Source organism: Musa acuminata, chromosome BXJ2-4 (assembly GCF_036884655.1).
Source record: "Musa acuminata AAA Group cultivar baxijiao chromosome BXJ2-4, Cavendish_Baxijiao_AAA, whole genome shotgun sequence".
NCBI lineage: Eukaryota > Viridiplantae > Streptophyta > Magnoliopsida > Zingiberales > Musaceae > Musa > Musa acuminata.
Window position 1 is genome coordinate 146,190 of NC_088341.1, and position 17,226 is coordinate 163,415.

At 36.0% G+C, this 17,226-nt stretch overlaps 1 protein-coding gene across 1 annotated transcript; it reads right to left on the bottom strand.

Annotated features, from left to right (window-relative positions):
• Positions 1–231: 231 nt before the first annotated feature.
• LOC135609330 (coiled-coil domain-containing protein SCD2-like) lies at positions 232–14,516 on the bottom strand. The gene is made up of 16 exons (XM_065102461.1): positions 13,948–14,516; positions 13,571–13,740; positions 10,985–11,060; positions 10,804–10,845; positions 10,663–10,725; positions 9,428–9,477; positions 9,326–9,353; positions 7,077–7,151; positions 6,844–6,954; positions 6,688–6,748; positions 3,808–3,924; positions 3,562–3,683; positions 3,313–3,382; positions 3,135–3,175; positions 1,078–1,204; positions 232–589 (listed from the first exon to the last, which is right to left on the bottom strand). Exons 1-16 carry the CDS (start codon positions 14,320–14,322, stop codon positions 501–503), a joined length of 1,617 nt encoding a protein of 538 aa, XP_064958533.1. The 5' UTR covers positions 14,323–14,516; the 3' UTR covers positions 232–500.
• Positions 14,517–17,226: the final 2,710 nt, after the last annotated feature.

Sequence of the window (17,226 nt, forward strand, 5' to 3'; positions counted from 1 at the left end):
ATGTATCACCAATGGCATGAATAAGTTACCGCTAAAAGGCTTGATGCCATCCAACAATTAACACACAACGCACTGAAAGCTTTACTTAGGCAATATAGTACAAGATCGATGCAAACAAGCTCACTTGACGCCTTTTCACTCATGGATGCGGTATTGTGCTTATGCAGATTTTAGAACGATGATGTTTAGTCTTGGGCTAGAATTTGCAAATGATTTAAAAGACAGATGGGATGGAATACAGCAAAGCAAAATACTCTTGACAATCTACATTACAAACCAAAGGTCGGACCACGTTCCAAACATCAATGTTTACGCTAATAGATAAATCACCAGAAGTACAGAAACTATCAAAATCATACAAAATCTGCCTGCAGCTACACATGACAAGAACTTAGTTGGATGTACTTAATGAACTCAAAACACTTGATACGTAACAAGAAGCTTAAGCATACAGCAACAGAAAGGTTTAGTGGCCATTCCTAGGAATGCTCTCTTTTGTTCTATGTATCCAGCTCTATCTCTCTCCGAGATGCTTCCCATAGTTGCTGTTCAATACCCAGCTTCTTAAGCTCTATCAGACCTCTCTCCACTGCGGTAGCATAGGGTACACAAGTTTTGCATTAGATAATAGTACTTCAGCTTAATTTAAACTTATATAAAACAATCAAAACCCAAAACCAGGGCAATAATTATAATAATTTGCTAGACCACCAAACTAAGCAAAAAATTGTAAGCAGTTCTTGTGTACAGCATATTTCCTAGTGAAATGGATAAGTTATTTGGGGCTACTAACAAAAGTTGAAGCTGGAGGCTCTTTCATTTGGAGTTATTTGGGAAGCTACAAAACTCCTTTTCCATACCATATCAAAGTGACAGTTGAGATCACAAACCACCAAACTTCAGGAATTAGTAGGAAATGAACTGAAAATGAAGCTTTCTAGAATTTTTCATCTTTCCAACTTTTATGTAGCTTTCAGAATTCACAACTTCCATTTTCCTTGAAATTACAGTTTATAGTGAAAATCCAAGGGAAGCAATTCCTGGAATGCATTGGTGTGGAACAGAAGACCAATTTACCATCAACAACATCGTGAGAAGTTGGAGGTTGTCCAATGCGACCAATCCAAGACTGCAGCCGTTCATCAGCAATATCTTCTTCTACACCATGAGCTTTGGCTCTTCTCCAGAAATATATAAGCCACGCCTGCAAAATATGTATAATCTCTAAGATCTGAAAGGATTCACTTCAATGAAGTACATGAACTTAGCCCAAAAAAATGCTTTTGGTCTTGAGCTCCTAGAGGATAGAAAGTGCTTAGTTACGGGACATCCAAAGTAAGAATCCAGTTAAAATAAATGATGTGATTAAATACCTTCTTATGGGTCGATGATCACAAACACTAGGAAGTATACATAATATCTGACAAGAAGTAAAAGAGACTACATACAGATAGTTTGCGCGATTGGTATTATGATTAGGATCCAATAGGAATGATATGACTAGGATTGGCAAAATCGATCAGATTGATAGGACTGAAATCAACCTAGAAAATAACTTTAAAAAATAACAGAAAATTAAAATTAAAAATAAAATTTAAGATACAATTATGATATTATATGCTAAAAAACCTTCAAAGAACACCAACATATGCATTCATCTTTTGCAGTCTACCATATCAGGAGTGATAAAAATATTATTGATACTAGAATGCGGCAGGTTCTCTGTTTTATCAATTTAAACTTTCCGATAGAACAGATTCTTTCAAGCTTTTATAATTTAAACCTAGAAAAGATGTATAATAGCCACATCAGATATCAAAGGCCCTTATAATTGGATGAAAGCCTGAGCAATGCATCACAAGCAGCCATCAACGGTTCAAGTTCAACCGGTGGCATAAGCAATGCTGAAATTTTCATGGAGAATTCATTGTTCTCAATGATGGAGATGAATGTTTGATCCCAAGTAGAATTAATCATAAGCAGAAAGTGAATTCTATTTTTGCATTAAAGAGTACTTCAGATTATCAGAAATTGCAACTAATAAGCACAATGGAATGTTTGTATGGTACATATACTTCAGATAGATAATAACCAAATAACAATCACCAAAACATAAATCTAGGGCAATAAATACATTAACTGATCATAGGCAGAAAAGTGAATTATGATGCTTTCAAAATGCAATATGAAAAAAAAATGGTCGGTCATCTTCCATGCATACATTCATCGGCAGAAAGGTGAATTCTGATATTTGTTAAAATGCAGTGTAAAAAAAATGATTGATCAAGGTTCAGGCATAAATTCATGTCTCACCAAGCGCAACATCTTGCACTAGATGTGAAACTGGAGGAGAAATGAACATTACAGACTGGATATTAGGAAAGACATTTGTATCTAATCAGTGGACGCATTCCAATATGGATATTATGCAGATACTATATTGTAACATCAGTTGTTCATAACAGATCCAGATACAGGTACAACTATGAAATATGATGAATGCAATTCAAACAGGATTTCAGAAAGATATCGATGCCAATATTGCATTTCAACAAATAACTATGACACTAGCTCATACTGATATAATTCATTTATAAGAAAACTTAAGTGTGATTAAATAAAAAGCAAAGGGGTGGAGAAAAGGATATACTGTCATTAGGAAAACCAGTAAAATGAAATATTTTCCTTATGTTAATACAAATCTTTTGATATTTTGGAAAATATTAGAATGTTTGAATATCTGTATAAAGGTAAAACTCGAACTATCTCCATACCATATCCCATGGATCTCAGCGAGATTCAGATATGAATACAAATATGTGGTGCATACATATTTATGAAAAAGAGCACATGAGGCTCATGCCAATGTGGAACCTGAGGAGTTAATATCTGTACCCTTATATTTAGAGATGTTGTTTCTATTACTCAAACCCTACGCTACCAAGTTGCAAAGAAGCAACCTTATCATATTTATGCGATCAATACATATTTATCTGATTAAAAAATGAATCAGATGGCCTTCACCGCCAATCAATTGCGAACAGAACTAAATGATAGTTTGTAAACCAGGAGTAAACAATGCCATAAACAAAAAGACGCATTCAGTAAACACTTCTAGAAAAACTAAGACTGACCTGCTTAAAGGTAACATCTTCTATCTCCTCTTGGCTTAGTTCTGCAAGAGCATAAACTTAAGCTGTGAGGGTAATTATGCAAAGTAATATAAAATAAAATTATCAAAATTATTCAAGAACATGAAAAATTGAAAAAAACAAAAAATTATGAGGATATCAAAACAAGGTAGTTACAAACCTGAAGAAAATTGCCGAACAAAATTTGGTCGCCAATGTTGAGCTAATGCAAGGACAACAGCATCCTCCACCTTAAAGTATTCACCAAGGTATTAATAGATGGCTACCATATTCAGCTAAGGCAGACAAATAATTTAGCATGGAAATAGAAAGAGTTTAAGGGGAAAAATGAGAACATAAAAGGAAGTGTAACAAAAGACAATGACAGACAAAAAGAACAGCTTTAACGAAGTAAAGATGAAAAAAGAACCTTCAAAGATGCTAGTTCCCTTAGGCCCTTCTCAACCGAAAGCATGCTCTCTATGTTGCCTTCTCCAGTTATATCACTTAAATCACGCACAAACTTATTTCTTCTTTCAGATTCATGATTTCCTATTCAACATTCAATGTTGAAATACACTAAGCAACAGGGATGAATATGCAAAGACGGACTATTTGCACAATTTTATGATCATATCATTGGCATATGGTCATATTAGCAGTATTTATCTCTTGCCTCGGTTTCTTGATTCTTCTTTAGCCTTTTGACCAGCAGAAATAACAACCTCGAGAGGAAGAGGAGCTAATGAAGACCAGTGCTCATGTTTCGTAACAGCAATCTCCGGATAGATTCCTATAAGTGGAAACATCTAATTCAGATCAAAAGACATGAACAAAGTAGTACAGTTTATGTAGATTGAGAAATAATAAAAATGAATGTAAACTATTTGGTGCAAGACATAAAAAATGATGAATATTGAAGTTACTTGAGCGTTCATTATCAAACATAAAAAAAGTGGGAATGAGGATCACTATATCAGTTTGCTTCTTCATTGTCTTATGAAGTTAATTGTAGAAAGCAGAAAGATTGCACGATGATGTCAGATTAAAGATCCTCCAAAAGCTTGATTACCTACAAGAATTTTCTTTCATGCAATTGTCCAAAAGGGTTTCAGTCAAGGAATACAGTTTCGAATAATACAGGACGGTATGTACCAGTCCGATAGGATACCGGTACACGGACCGCCCGCTACCGGGCGGAACGCATAACATTGCCCCATATTAGACGATACAAGGTTATATCGGGTGGCAACAATCAAAATTTCGACCGTTACCGCCCAGCACAGCTTGGTAACGGCCAATTTCAACCGTTACCGATTGGTTGACCGTTGGAGCCCTTTCACATCTGTTTTTAAACTCTTCTTCCCCATTATTTCATTGCATTTCACTCTCATACTTCTTAAACTATCTCAAACTCTCTTTTTCTCACATTTGTGCTCTCCTAAACTCTACAAAACAACGATTTGTGAATTGAATCGAAACTAATTTGGGATGACTAAGAGGAAGAAGTTTCTAATCAAAAGATATGTATTCTCTTTCTTTAATTAGAGAGTAATTAAGATCTTTAATATTATGATTAGTGTGTTTAATATTGATTAATTCGAAATGACACTTAACAGATCAAATATTTATATTCCATGCATATTAAATATTGAAAGATATTTATGATAGTAAAATAAATTTAATTAAGTTTTATTAAAGTTATTGAATGCTACGATTAGTCATTTTAATAATGATTTAATCAAAATTTGATCGTATTATGGAGAATCATATGGCCAACAGCAGTTCGATGATAGTTGATCATACTTCTCCAAGCAACAATATGATACAGAGCAGCAGATCAATAGCAAAAGTAGAAGCTCTGACATTCACCAATATATACCTCAGGAGCTGCCTCGGACAAATGTGATTCATGATGATCAGCATACGATCATCACCACATTGATGCACCAATAACATACGGTGTATCAATACACTATGTCGTGGGATCAATTTCATGATTGGGTCCAACAAACATATCATATTGATATGCAGATGTATAGGATCGAGGACCCCAATCCACCACCTGTGGAGGCTCGTCGTTCGTTTTAGTGGTAAAATCAACAATCAAATATATCTACATATGTGATTATTTAATTCATTTGAATTTTAGTGTTTATATTATAACAAAATAATCTAACAATTCAAATGATTTTTCTATAGATATTTTAATATTTACAGAAGGACAATCCGTAACGTACTGAAATATGAACCTCACACAAAACTATTCCTCAGAGTCCTGAAAAAGATATATGATACTATTCTTACCTAATTTATATTGATTTTGCTAAACTTATACTATTACTATATTTATTTATAACTTAAAAACCCTATCCTAACTTTTTTTTCAGGTATTTTTGGAGGATTTTACTCCTAATTTAGGTGTACCGCTCGGTACATGGTACCGTACCATACCGAGCCTATCTCGAAACATCGGTACAATACGATATTTTAATCCTTGGTTTCAGTAATATGATATATGGGCCTATCTTTGCTGTTTTTCAGTGTTATCCGTAACTTAATACCTAATGACAATAAAACCTTATCTCTTATGCAAAGGATTAAAATCTAATGAACTAAATGTCCATAAAGATTGCTTCCCATCCCGCGGGCAAGTTGGCAATCCTGGTTCAGTAAGTATTAGCATCTTTATAAAGGATTCTTTGGCCCATGAAAACTAGAAGATTAGTTCACAGCAAGAAATCCTACCAGATATCCAACCGTATCTCATGCAACTGAGAAACATCTGCGATTTTATATTTTTTGTAGCATTTGCCATGCTACAATAACAAAGTAATCATCTGATAGGATGCTGTCAAGGTCTCTGCTTATGTCTATCAAGTTTGGCAATTTCATGTATGGTTATGTACCAATAACCGCTCGGACCAATACCGCAGGTCCCTATGGGTGTATGAGTGTTGATAATGTTGGTACATACCCAGTTCCAAAAAAGGCACAAAAAATATTGAAACAACAAAAATATGCACAGTATAGAACCTGTACCATACTGTACCGCACGATATAGGCCCTGTACGGTTTTTCCTGGTTCACGTATCATTTGTCGGATCGGTAAATTAACGCCCGAACCATACTAGGCGGTATCGCGAACCTTGATGTCTATGGTGCAAACTTCCCAACTTGTGTCATTCGCTAGGGTTGACAATTACTGTGAGATTATGATGATCAAGAATGATAAGCACGTACAGATATTATCAGTATAGAGAAATAGCTGTAAGATGCCTAAATGATAATCTAGTCAGAAAAAACAACAGGGTTTATGGTAACATATAAAATGGTGTAAATGAGAGCATAATCTTGTGCATACTATGAAATGGTGTAAACTAGATAAGCCCTTGTTCTTCAGGTTTTATACAATATATGTGTATATATATATATATATATATATATATATAGAGAGAGAGAGAGAGAGAGAGAGAGAGAGAGAGAGCAAGCTCTCAATGTGAAGAGTCAAAGAAACAAACAAAAACAGATGTACAAAATATGAAAACTATGTTACCATGATGAACTGCTAAACCCCAATAACGAGCAAGCCAACACCTCTTCAAGACAACCTCTTCCTGTAGATATGGAACATGCATACTGATGTGATCCTATTATCTCATAATGAATCACAGACACCATCCAACATGCTGGCAATGTTCAAAATGCATACCATCTCCTCCTCGGATAAGATCATCCTTTGTGTCATTGATTGAAGAGCCTTTGCGTCTGATTCAGCTTGCCTGAGCTGCTCTACGGCTGCCACAGCCTCTTCTTTAGCAGACTATTCCGGACACAAGCCAAGAAATAAAAAGGCAAGTTAATAGCAAAATCACCATGACAGGATACTAAAAGAGTTCCCAAGAATGTTTAAAACAAAGTGATCAATGAAATCAGTAATAACACCTCTACTTCTTTCTGGAGTGTTGCTATTTCCTCATCTTTCCCATCCTTAGTTTGTCTTGCAGCTTCAAGAGCAGCCTTAGGTAAAAATCAAAGTACTGCATCAGCAGAAGTATAACAAGAACTATGATGTTGCATATAGCCTACATGACCATGGAGATTAACCAAATTTGATAGTCATGGCCTCACGAATTGCAGTACAGCAACTTCAATAACCAGCGTCAATTCTTGAAAAGTAGACAAGATATCTGAAGAATTGTTTAAAAGAACAGTACAGAGAATATGGAAGTAATAAATAGCCCCAAAGCAACAAGTTAATTGGAATAATTCTTGCTGTTTAATATCTTCATGCAATAACCCTTCCATGCCCATAGTCCTTCCAGTCACATTAAGTCGTGAACCAACTGAAGTTTAAAATGCCAGTACAATTATCCATACAAGATCTTTTTGGACTGGTATATACCAACAGGTTTGGTATGGTACACCATGGTATGTCAAGAAAACTTAATGAAATTTTGTTTATTATGTTGGTACTGACTAATACAATTAAGACCGATTTTACCAGTGCATAATATGACCTGTATATTTTGGTTATTATACTACAATAATTCTTGCTGTTGTTTAGCATCTTCATGCAATAACACTTCCATGCCCATAGTCCCTCCAGTCATGTGAACCAACTAAGTTTTATATACCAGTACAATTATCCATGCAGGATCTTATTGGACTGGTAAATACCAATAGGTCTAGTATGGTACTCCTTGGTATGTAGATAAAATTCACTGAAATTTTGTTTATTATGTTGGAACAGACTAATACAATTGAGACTGGTATAACAGTGCATGATATTTGAAAGCTAATCATATGTTTGAAAACTATACAATTGCCCTGTATACTTTGGTTGTTATACCACAATATTTGAAATCTTATAACCAACAAAACTCTACCAATTTCCCACATAAGAGGAAAAAGTGCCATGCAAATGGAAAAGAAAAATGACAAAACAAGTACTTTCAGAGATATGACAGATGGGGAAAAAGTTATCTAAAAATTAGCCCTTCAAAGGTTCATGCTTTAATGTATCTATTCAGAACAAAAACCAGGAATTTCAAAGAGCACTTGAACTTAGTTGGAGATGGCCCTGCAGATAATTATTCATTGCTCAGATGTGGGTCAAAATGCAGAAATAAAGCAAAAATTAACTGAACAAGTTGTTGGGTTTGAGTTGAGCTCTGAATTTCAATCAAATCAAAACAACAGAAAAGCTATTCAACATTAATTTAATTTGGAGCTTGTAGCCAAATTTAAGGTGTATGTTGCTTTTCATTTCAGAATTCGTCATCCGATTTTAAAATCAGTCCGGCAAGCAATAAAAGAAAACAATGGAATTAAAGGTTAACAGACATAAAAAAGTGTGACCAAGTACAAAAAGAGCATCAATTAGTCTAGCTAAATTATACCTGCAGCTGATGATAAAGGACTAAGAGCAGAAGAAAGTAAAAGACCACAGCATGGATAACAAGAAACTAAAAATTGACAATAGGACAATCACTGTGGTTCTCAGGAACTGCAAATAGATTGCAATAATCATTGATACATGACAACAGAAAAAATGTGAATTATGTCAAACCATATAGCTGTCAACCAAGAATTAAATTCCTCTGTAACTTATACAATAATAGTTTTTGGAAATATATTAAAAAAAGATGGTTTCTTTTGCATATATACCCTACAAAATGGACAAGTTTGCACATTGTACACCCCTAAACTTGGTATTTTTCACCGGTGCCCTCCAAAATCCTTCATGATTATATGAATACCCCTTTGATCTACCTTACACTCCCAAGTGCTCAGACCATTATGGCCTGCTTTTGCACAAATACCCATCAGAATTTGGCACAAAATTCCCATCTCCATTGATGGTTTCTTCAATGCTAGGCCAACTGTACATTGGCCTATTTATCAAGACTAAGACTATAATCCACGCCAGTGAAACTTTATTAACAGAATTTGCATAAAGGGGTATGCATGCAAATATGATAATGTTGGAGGGTATGATGCAGATACAAGGTTTAGTGGTGTATATTCACAAACATAAGTATTTGAAAGGGTTTATATGCAAAGAAAAGGACTAAATCCAGGTTTCCATTTAAATTAAGCTCATAATAGAAACGGAGGGAAAAAGAAAAGGGAAACGAAAGTTGGCAGAAAAAGGGGAATAATCTGGAACATCGCTAAGGCAACAAAGTTACCTCTCTTTGACGGAGTGCTGCCTCCTTCCTGCAAATCAATTACCTAAACAGTTATGATTTCAACATTGTGGCCTTGGTTATAAGGTTAGAAGTATGGTCTACCTGCTCAATAACCGGGCCTCCAAAGATACACCTTCTCCTAGAGCAGCAACCTACATTACAAAGGTGATAGACATAACCAGATATTCAACATGGTCTCCAAAAATTGGCATTCATACATAGGGAAGGTTCAAATAACACAATAAAGAGGCATTCTCCAAACCACAATCGACCCAACTCTTTCCTCACAAGGTAGCACAATGCATGAGGACATTTGGTGTGGAAGGTCATTACAATAAGCAATAAGGTTATGATTTCAAGTAATAAAGATGACAGTCATCTTCCCATGACATGTGAAAAAAAGGAATGTCCTGTGATACCTTGGAGCAAAAACAATAGAAATTAGATATAGTGATCTGCCTGAACTGGATACAAGCCCAAGTTAGTAAAGTGATTTGAGAGATTTGGTTATTCTTTTTTTTTCATTAATTTCAGTTGATTTTAATCATTACTCTTTATGCAATTTGTAAAACTTTTATTATAGTTAATATAAATCATGTTTTAAATTCATGATGAAGTAATCGAAGCCATTGTAGTTTCAAACTTCCAATTATAAAAATATAAGAGATCCTGAGGGGTGCCTATGCAAGTCTTAATTGAAGCAAAAGTCCTATATTTGGACTATTTTTTTTTTTATGAAATCAAATTATTATTGACAAATTAAAATCAAAATACAAAAAACTGTAAGTTGCTATAATTCAGAATACTTTGCAGCTCAGGAAGATTGAAGTCCTCTTCGAGAAAGAAATGCCATACTGCCAGAAGAAAGACCACCAGCTTCTCTTACAGTTTACACTTTCTATTCATTGTTCTGTGACTTGTGTCCACCTTGTTCTTCTTATGACCTGTATTCTTATCTGTCTCTATCTTCTCTAGTGTACATATTTATTTTACTGCATTCCAGATTGTGTCACCACTAAACAAGAAGTTTATACTTGATATCATAAGTTTTCAAAAGTACGTGATCCTTTTACCATTGACTTGCAGATAGTCTTATTATCTCAATATATGTATGCATATGGAAAGAAAAAAAATCAACTACTCAAACCATTTTGAGTTCCCAAAATGTGTTACAGACAGTCAGACGCCACACCTCATGCCGTAACAGAGATGACAGATAAAGAGGTTTAACAATTGAAAGGGTCCAATTCTTGTATGTGCAAGAGGAATAAGAATAAACATCATTTGTTATCAGCTAATAAAAAGAAATAAAATGTATTGAAGAAAGATTAAGTAACCTGTTTCTCAAGCTCTCTTGCCCGGGCCTCAGCTTCTTCACGTCTCTCTTCTGCAAGTCGCAACTGGATGACAAAGTTAAATAGAGTAGCTCAATGCCACAAAGAACATGAAAGTATTTCTTCCGATTTAGAGAAGCATACCTTCTCAAGAATACTCTCATTTTCTTCTTGTAGCATATCCAGCTGCAAAATATGCAAAGTCAGCCCAACAGATTATTCCAAAATGCTGTCTTAAACATGAAGAATTTGCTATCTTATTTTTAAATGCTTTATTTCTTACATCAAACAAAAGAACAGTAAAATTCACATAACAGCATGATACCTCATCTTGGAGTGCAGAAGCTTGTCGCTGAATTCCTGAATCTCCAGAGTTTAGATGTTTTATATCTGATGGAAATCTGTGGCATACTTTAATCAGCTTTTGCATGACTTAACACATTATACTATTAACGGTATTAAGTACATCAAGGAGAAGCAAAAATAGGAGGCCTAACATATTTATGCATCGATCTTAAACCATATTATTTCTCATCACTAACCAAGAAAACCCTTTATCTCCTCTTCAGTTAAAGCTTATGGGATTGGTTCAGCAAGTCAATTTTTCATATCTACTCAAATAAGTTAAGAGACATCATATCTCTAGTCAAATTAATAAAGATGTCTTACATGCTTTGGAGCACCATGACAGTAGTTCTTATGCAATAATAAAATATTTATGATTGAATCGCAGATGTTGTTCACAAATATATAGCAAATAGGCTCTAAAAAAGGAATTTAAAGGCTGGAGTACAAGAGGTTTAGAAAGGTCAGAAGGAAGAAATCACACGACAAAGCAAGCCACAAGAGAAAATAAGGCTTGTGGGCAAACTCATGTTTTCCATAAAGAATCCACCATAAACCCTTTCTTACATGACCAATTACACCATTCATTTAAAGACCAACCGAACTTCCAAGATTTAAACTAGGGCACCAGATATAATAAGATAATTGTCCTTACTAATCTTAAAAACAGATAAGACCTTGTCCACCTAATACATATCTATATCTAAGTTGATAACGCCCAGCCTATTGTTTGATTTACATATATCTTTCAAGACACTTGAAATAATTAACCAAGAAATAAGATGGAAAAATACATCATGACTCAATCAAACCAAACATCAAATAAATCTTGACACTTAGATCAAGATCAAATACTCACTAACCAAAACCTATCCAATTCAGCTGCATACCACAATTCACCAGTATATCAGGGTGATTTCTTACTGTATTTTTAGTGCACCAGGTCATAGTCAACCTAGAAAAACTGAATCATTAATTCATGTCCAAATTGCCTCCTAAATTGTCTTGATCAGAGTTCACTTAATAAGGATTTAGCACAACTCAGTTTGGGAATCCCGCAGATGCTAATGTACACCCCCTAAAGCATCCCTGCATGATATAAAATTCCACAGATCTTAATGTACAACTCCTAAAGCATCCCTGCGTGATAAAAAATTCTGCACCTACTAATGTTCGATCTGCAACAAATCCCACAAATACTAATGCTCGACCTAGAGAAAAATTCTGCATTTTCCCATGCAGGTAATCCCTCATTTTATTCTATGTAATGTTCAGTGATGCTTTTGGAGTATTTCATTAAATTTAAGTAAAGTTTATAATGCATATGTCTGTGTTAAATATATCAAAGGTTGACAAAGCTAAGAACTATGGATTCCAACAAGAAGATAGGGCAGGGAAAGATGATGACAATCCAATCCCTTGGATTCCAACGCAAGAAAATATGAAGAGAAAAGATGAAGACAGACTTAAATTTAACTGCAATAAGAAAACCTAAAATGTTTTATTCAATGTATCATTATAACAGAAACCTACTTGAACATAGATTTTATTACAAGAATAGGGAGAAATATAGGCCTCTTTTTCCCTTCTGTCTTCCTTTTCATTTTTCTCCTCTACTCTACCTGTTTAACTTCATCCGATATTGGTTTTATGACAAACTTTTCCCCTCTGCTTTCTTCTTCACTATGCTCCTGTATCTACTTAACCTTTTATCACTTCTTTATCTCTCTTTCTCATATGATATCATATTTATTCCACCATACTGCTACTCTTCGATCATTTGCTGCTCAAGACCTGATGCATATTTTAAGGATAGATAAAACCAAAAAGTTAACTCTGATGATCATACAAAATGTTTGAATCAGGCAGTTTTAATAGCAGCAGAGAATGAAGACTTGTACTTCATTTCATCCAGTACTGGCCTACTTTTGCTGCTTTGTTGACTAACCGGATCATTCTTACTGCTACTTAAGGCTTGTTATACCTGTTGCATTCGAGTACTCTGCATTGAATAATTCCAGATCTTGTAAGTTAGTGTAGTCCATTCACATCTTTCTAGCATATGTACATTGGTTATCTAATCATGATTCTTGTGCCTATACAACATGTACGCCATAGGAATTCATCATCAAGCACATTGTTCCTTTTAAGCAAAGACAGGCATGAATATATTGATGCACTTGCATTGATGCACTTGCACCTATGCCTTTTTCTAATTTATACCAATGGACTTCAGTATTCTTATTCATGTAAGGGCATGTCAACATGAGAAGTTTGTACAGAGGTTTTATTGTGCCAGAAACTTTTAATTGCATTGTCTTGCTTTGGGATGTGAAACATCTAGTGATAATACTCAGTAGATGCTGATGGAATAATAAGATAGCACCGCCAGTTTGATATGTGCTCGTAAAAATTCTATAACAGGTGTAAAAAATATTAAAGATTATACAATGAGTGGCATCAAACTAATCAATAAATAGAGATACCAAAATCATCAAGATCTATAACAAAGCTAACTTGTGGGGAAATTTACCCAAAAAATAAATAAATAAAGTAATGCCATGACCTTTTCTCCCTGCGTTTATCAACAGGAGGTTCTATTGGTGGAATAGGAGATGGTGTCCACAGAGTTGTTTTGCTAGGGGGCGCCAAGGGTGCTGAACGAACAGAAATTGATGGTCTTCCAGCTGAAGAAGAACGAACTGATGGAGTATGTTCTACGAGGTTCCGAACTAACTAATTAATGCAAAAGAACATCAAATTAGCTAGTAATAATCATAAACCCATGCCAAAATGTAACTCTTAGTTGCTATAATAATCAGTTTAAACATTTAAAACGAAGAAGAAAGGCATATCCAACAAAGTCGGTCACTTTCATTCGTTAGAAAAAGGGAAAAAGTCAGTGAAATTTACTGCAAGCGCACTAAGCTGTCGCAAAATTACCGCAGGGGAAGGAGATCTATTAGCCTTCGTCATCAGCGAAGCCCCGAGAGCGGTCCCATTGCTGCCGGCCGCCAGCCGCGAAGCGCCGTGCCGGAACCCCACTCCGCCAGCTACCGGGATCTCGTCCTCGTCCTCGTCCTCCTCAGCGGTGGCGCTTTGCGACGCCATCACCTGCGCGAGGCGCGCGGCGGCGGCCCTCGCCGCGACGTTCTGCGTCCTCCTGACGCCGGAAAGCCCTGACGCTGACGTCGAGCGGTGGTGCGCCGGGGAGATCCCGGGTGACGACGACCCCGTGCTGCTCGACCCCCCGCTCCACTGCCGCCCGTACACTGGGCTCCCCGCCCCGCGCCTCTCCATCGCCACTTCCCGATTCATCAAGAACGTTCGCCAAGAAGCAGGGCCGTCGGTCGAGCGACTCAGTGGCGAGGTGGGAAGGGGCAACCCCAAGAAGAGGGCTAGACTGAAGTGGGAAATGGCTAAAGATCGAGAGAGAGTGAGAGAGAGAGAGATGTTTTCGCTGTCGCTGCTGCCGCCACCGCTGGTGAGAATAAGACTGGGAGAGTGAGAGCGAGACAAGTAGATCCAAGAGCGTCAAAATTAGTAACTTGTTTTGTGTTACTTATATTGGACTCTATGATTTCAACATGAAGTCATCACCTTGGTCAACTTTCTTGGTGTCGGTCGGTCGATCGACTGATTTATAACTAGCTAAAATTACAAGTTCCTCCCTCCTAAGTATATGATTTCTCTTATGTAAACCCTCTAATTCTAAATTTACATCCTCATAATCATATTTCTATTATTCGATTGTTATAATTATAAAATAAACATTAAAGAGATTTTAGTGGAAATTAAATATTTCGAGGGACATATATATTGCATTAAAAATTGCAGGGGCATGGTCGCTTGTTACACGCCTTGCAAGGATACCGATGTAAATAACAATAATAATATTATTAATAAATAATAATAATGGTTACTTTATAATTTCGATGTCAGACGAAGGACCGGACCCATCCATGTCTGGTGGTGTGTAATGGTCAGAATAATATACATTAGCTAACGCTAGACAAAAGCTTCAACATGATCATGTTAAATTTGAAATGAATACTATCATCACCGCCGATCTGTGCCTTACCTATCGGAATGTGAGTCATTGTGATGCACAGGGTTGGACCCATCAATAATCCGAGCCACATTCTTGATCATAGTCCAAATCATCTGCAGAAGAAAAGAAATTAGATGAGGGAAATGATTGCTGTACAATAAATAATAGGAAATGACAGCCGAAGAGTAGTACAATTGGACACAACATGTTCTCAGGAGCAGAAGGTAATTTTATTTCACTCCCAACTCCCAAGCTCTTTAATGAATCTTTCAGCTGCACATGAAGGTAACATGTCTTCTCTTTCACACGTTGATAGATTGCATGGAGTTAACATGTGCAGAAATCCTCAATCCACAGTCTTCAACAAAATGTAATGATGCTCAACAAAGTTTATACTGAGTAGCAGATAAAAACAAGAAAAAGCTTCATGTTACCATCCAATATGCAATGATGACAAGCCAGCCAGCCATGCCCATCTTCTTCTAGTTTGGCTTGGTCAAACCATGGCGGTTGTCATGTCCCACAGTACACACAGTTGAAACATCAATAAATCATGTCATGTCACATGCTAGCTTCAACCGAAGCAGTCCTACCTTCACCTGTCCAAACAAAACCATCACACTGCATTTTGTAGCCCTTCTCCTGCCCTCTCTGTTGCTCCAGCAGTGAGAAACTAAGAGTCAAATTAAACAAAGATTCTTTCTGGTTCAACAAATCTTACTAATGCTTATCACTATAACCGTAGTTGTCACTGAACTAACTAATGCTATCAGTGGGATGCTCTCATGGAAATTGAGCAACTCAATTCCAAGTTAAAAATAAATGTAAATTATTTTGAGCCTCTGGTGACAACAGTTATTCCTCGCTTGAAAATGTATCTCTGCCCACTGTTTCTGTCGGCATTAAATAACAATATACATACTGGCTTAAGATGCAAGACTTCAAAAACAAACAAAAATCATTCACGCAGGCCTTCTGGATAACAATTTCAATGAGGTGAACCAAGTTTCTTCCCACCCAGAAATCCTACTTATAAAAAGATAACAAGTAATATATTATCTAGTTGGCCAACATGACAGCACAAAAGGAAAGAATACCAAGGTCGATCGATGACTTCTGATTGTGGCCATATTCCCTGTAGAGGCCTGAACCACAGGCATCTTCTTTTACGAGAGACAGGAAAGGAATCAATATCAACACAGGTTAATTAAATAGCAGGAAATCGCAAGACACAGGTTATATCTTGATGAGAAATATACCTGTGACTGCTACGTCTAAAAACTTGGAATACAACAATGAAGTTCTTGTTTCAGAGCCCCTGCTGCTCGTGCTTCTGCTTCATCAAGACCAACGAGAACAAGTCCAAAAAGAAGGAATCAAAGGCAAGATAAAGATGGTGTATTCCTTTAGTTTCACAAATGTAAAAAAGAAGGATGGTACCCGTTTCAAATTCCCATAAACTGTAGATATGTTTTATCAGTCTTAGATTGGTGTTGGAATAATGGTGCATAAACTGTTATTTCCTTTTCTCTTTCTCAATGTGTTTCTTGTTTGAAATACTCATCTCTTCCATTTGCTAATCAACTGATAGTACACTAGTCTGTGCTAGGGATATGCGGAAAAAAAATCCTCAAAGATGTTAATCAAGTTTTTGAGATTTAGATTTCCCTAAAAGCCACAAGGCTAAAACAAATTTCTAAAGCAATATTCTGTTCTATGTGATCGATAGTGAAATGAGAAGGTTTTCATATCCAAGCACTCACCGATCAAAAGATGATCAAATTTTCATTTAAGATATTTCTTTCGGTTTTCCTATAAGGTGAAGAAAACAGATTATGAAATATTGTCATATGTTGCTTCCCAGTTGCATGATAATGGTTCTAGCACTCATATCATGCACAAAACCTGTATACAAAAACTAAATCAGGAATCATCCATGCATGCTGTATCTACCAAAAACCCAGTGGTTAAAGCTGGAAGAGAGAACCAAAATCATCTTTTTAAGTAAGGCTATAGAACTAATAAAACTGTTAAAATATCCTAAAATCCTAGTGAGATGTCAAACAGATCTTATTGATTAAAATTATCAATATCAGAGCAGTTGAGAAACAAATATAAATATCACATGTATGGGACATAAGAAATGCAAGCTTACTAGACTTGTCATCATT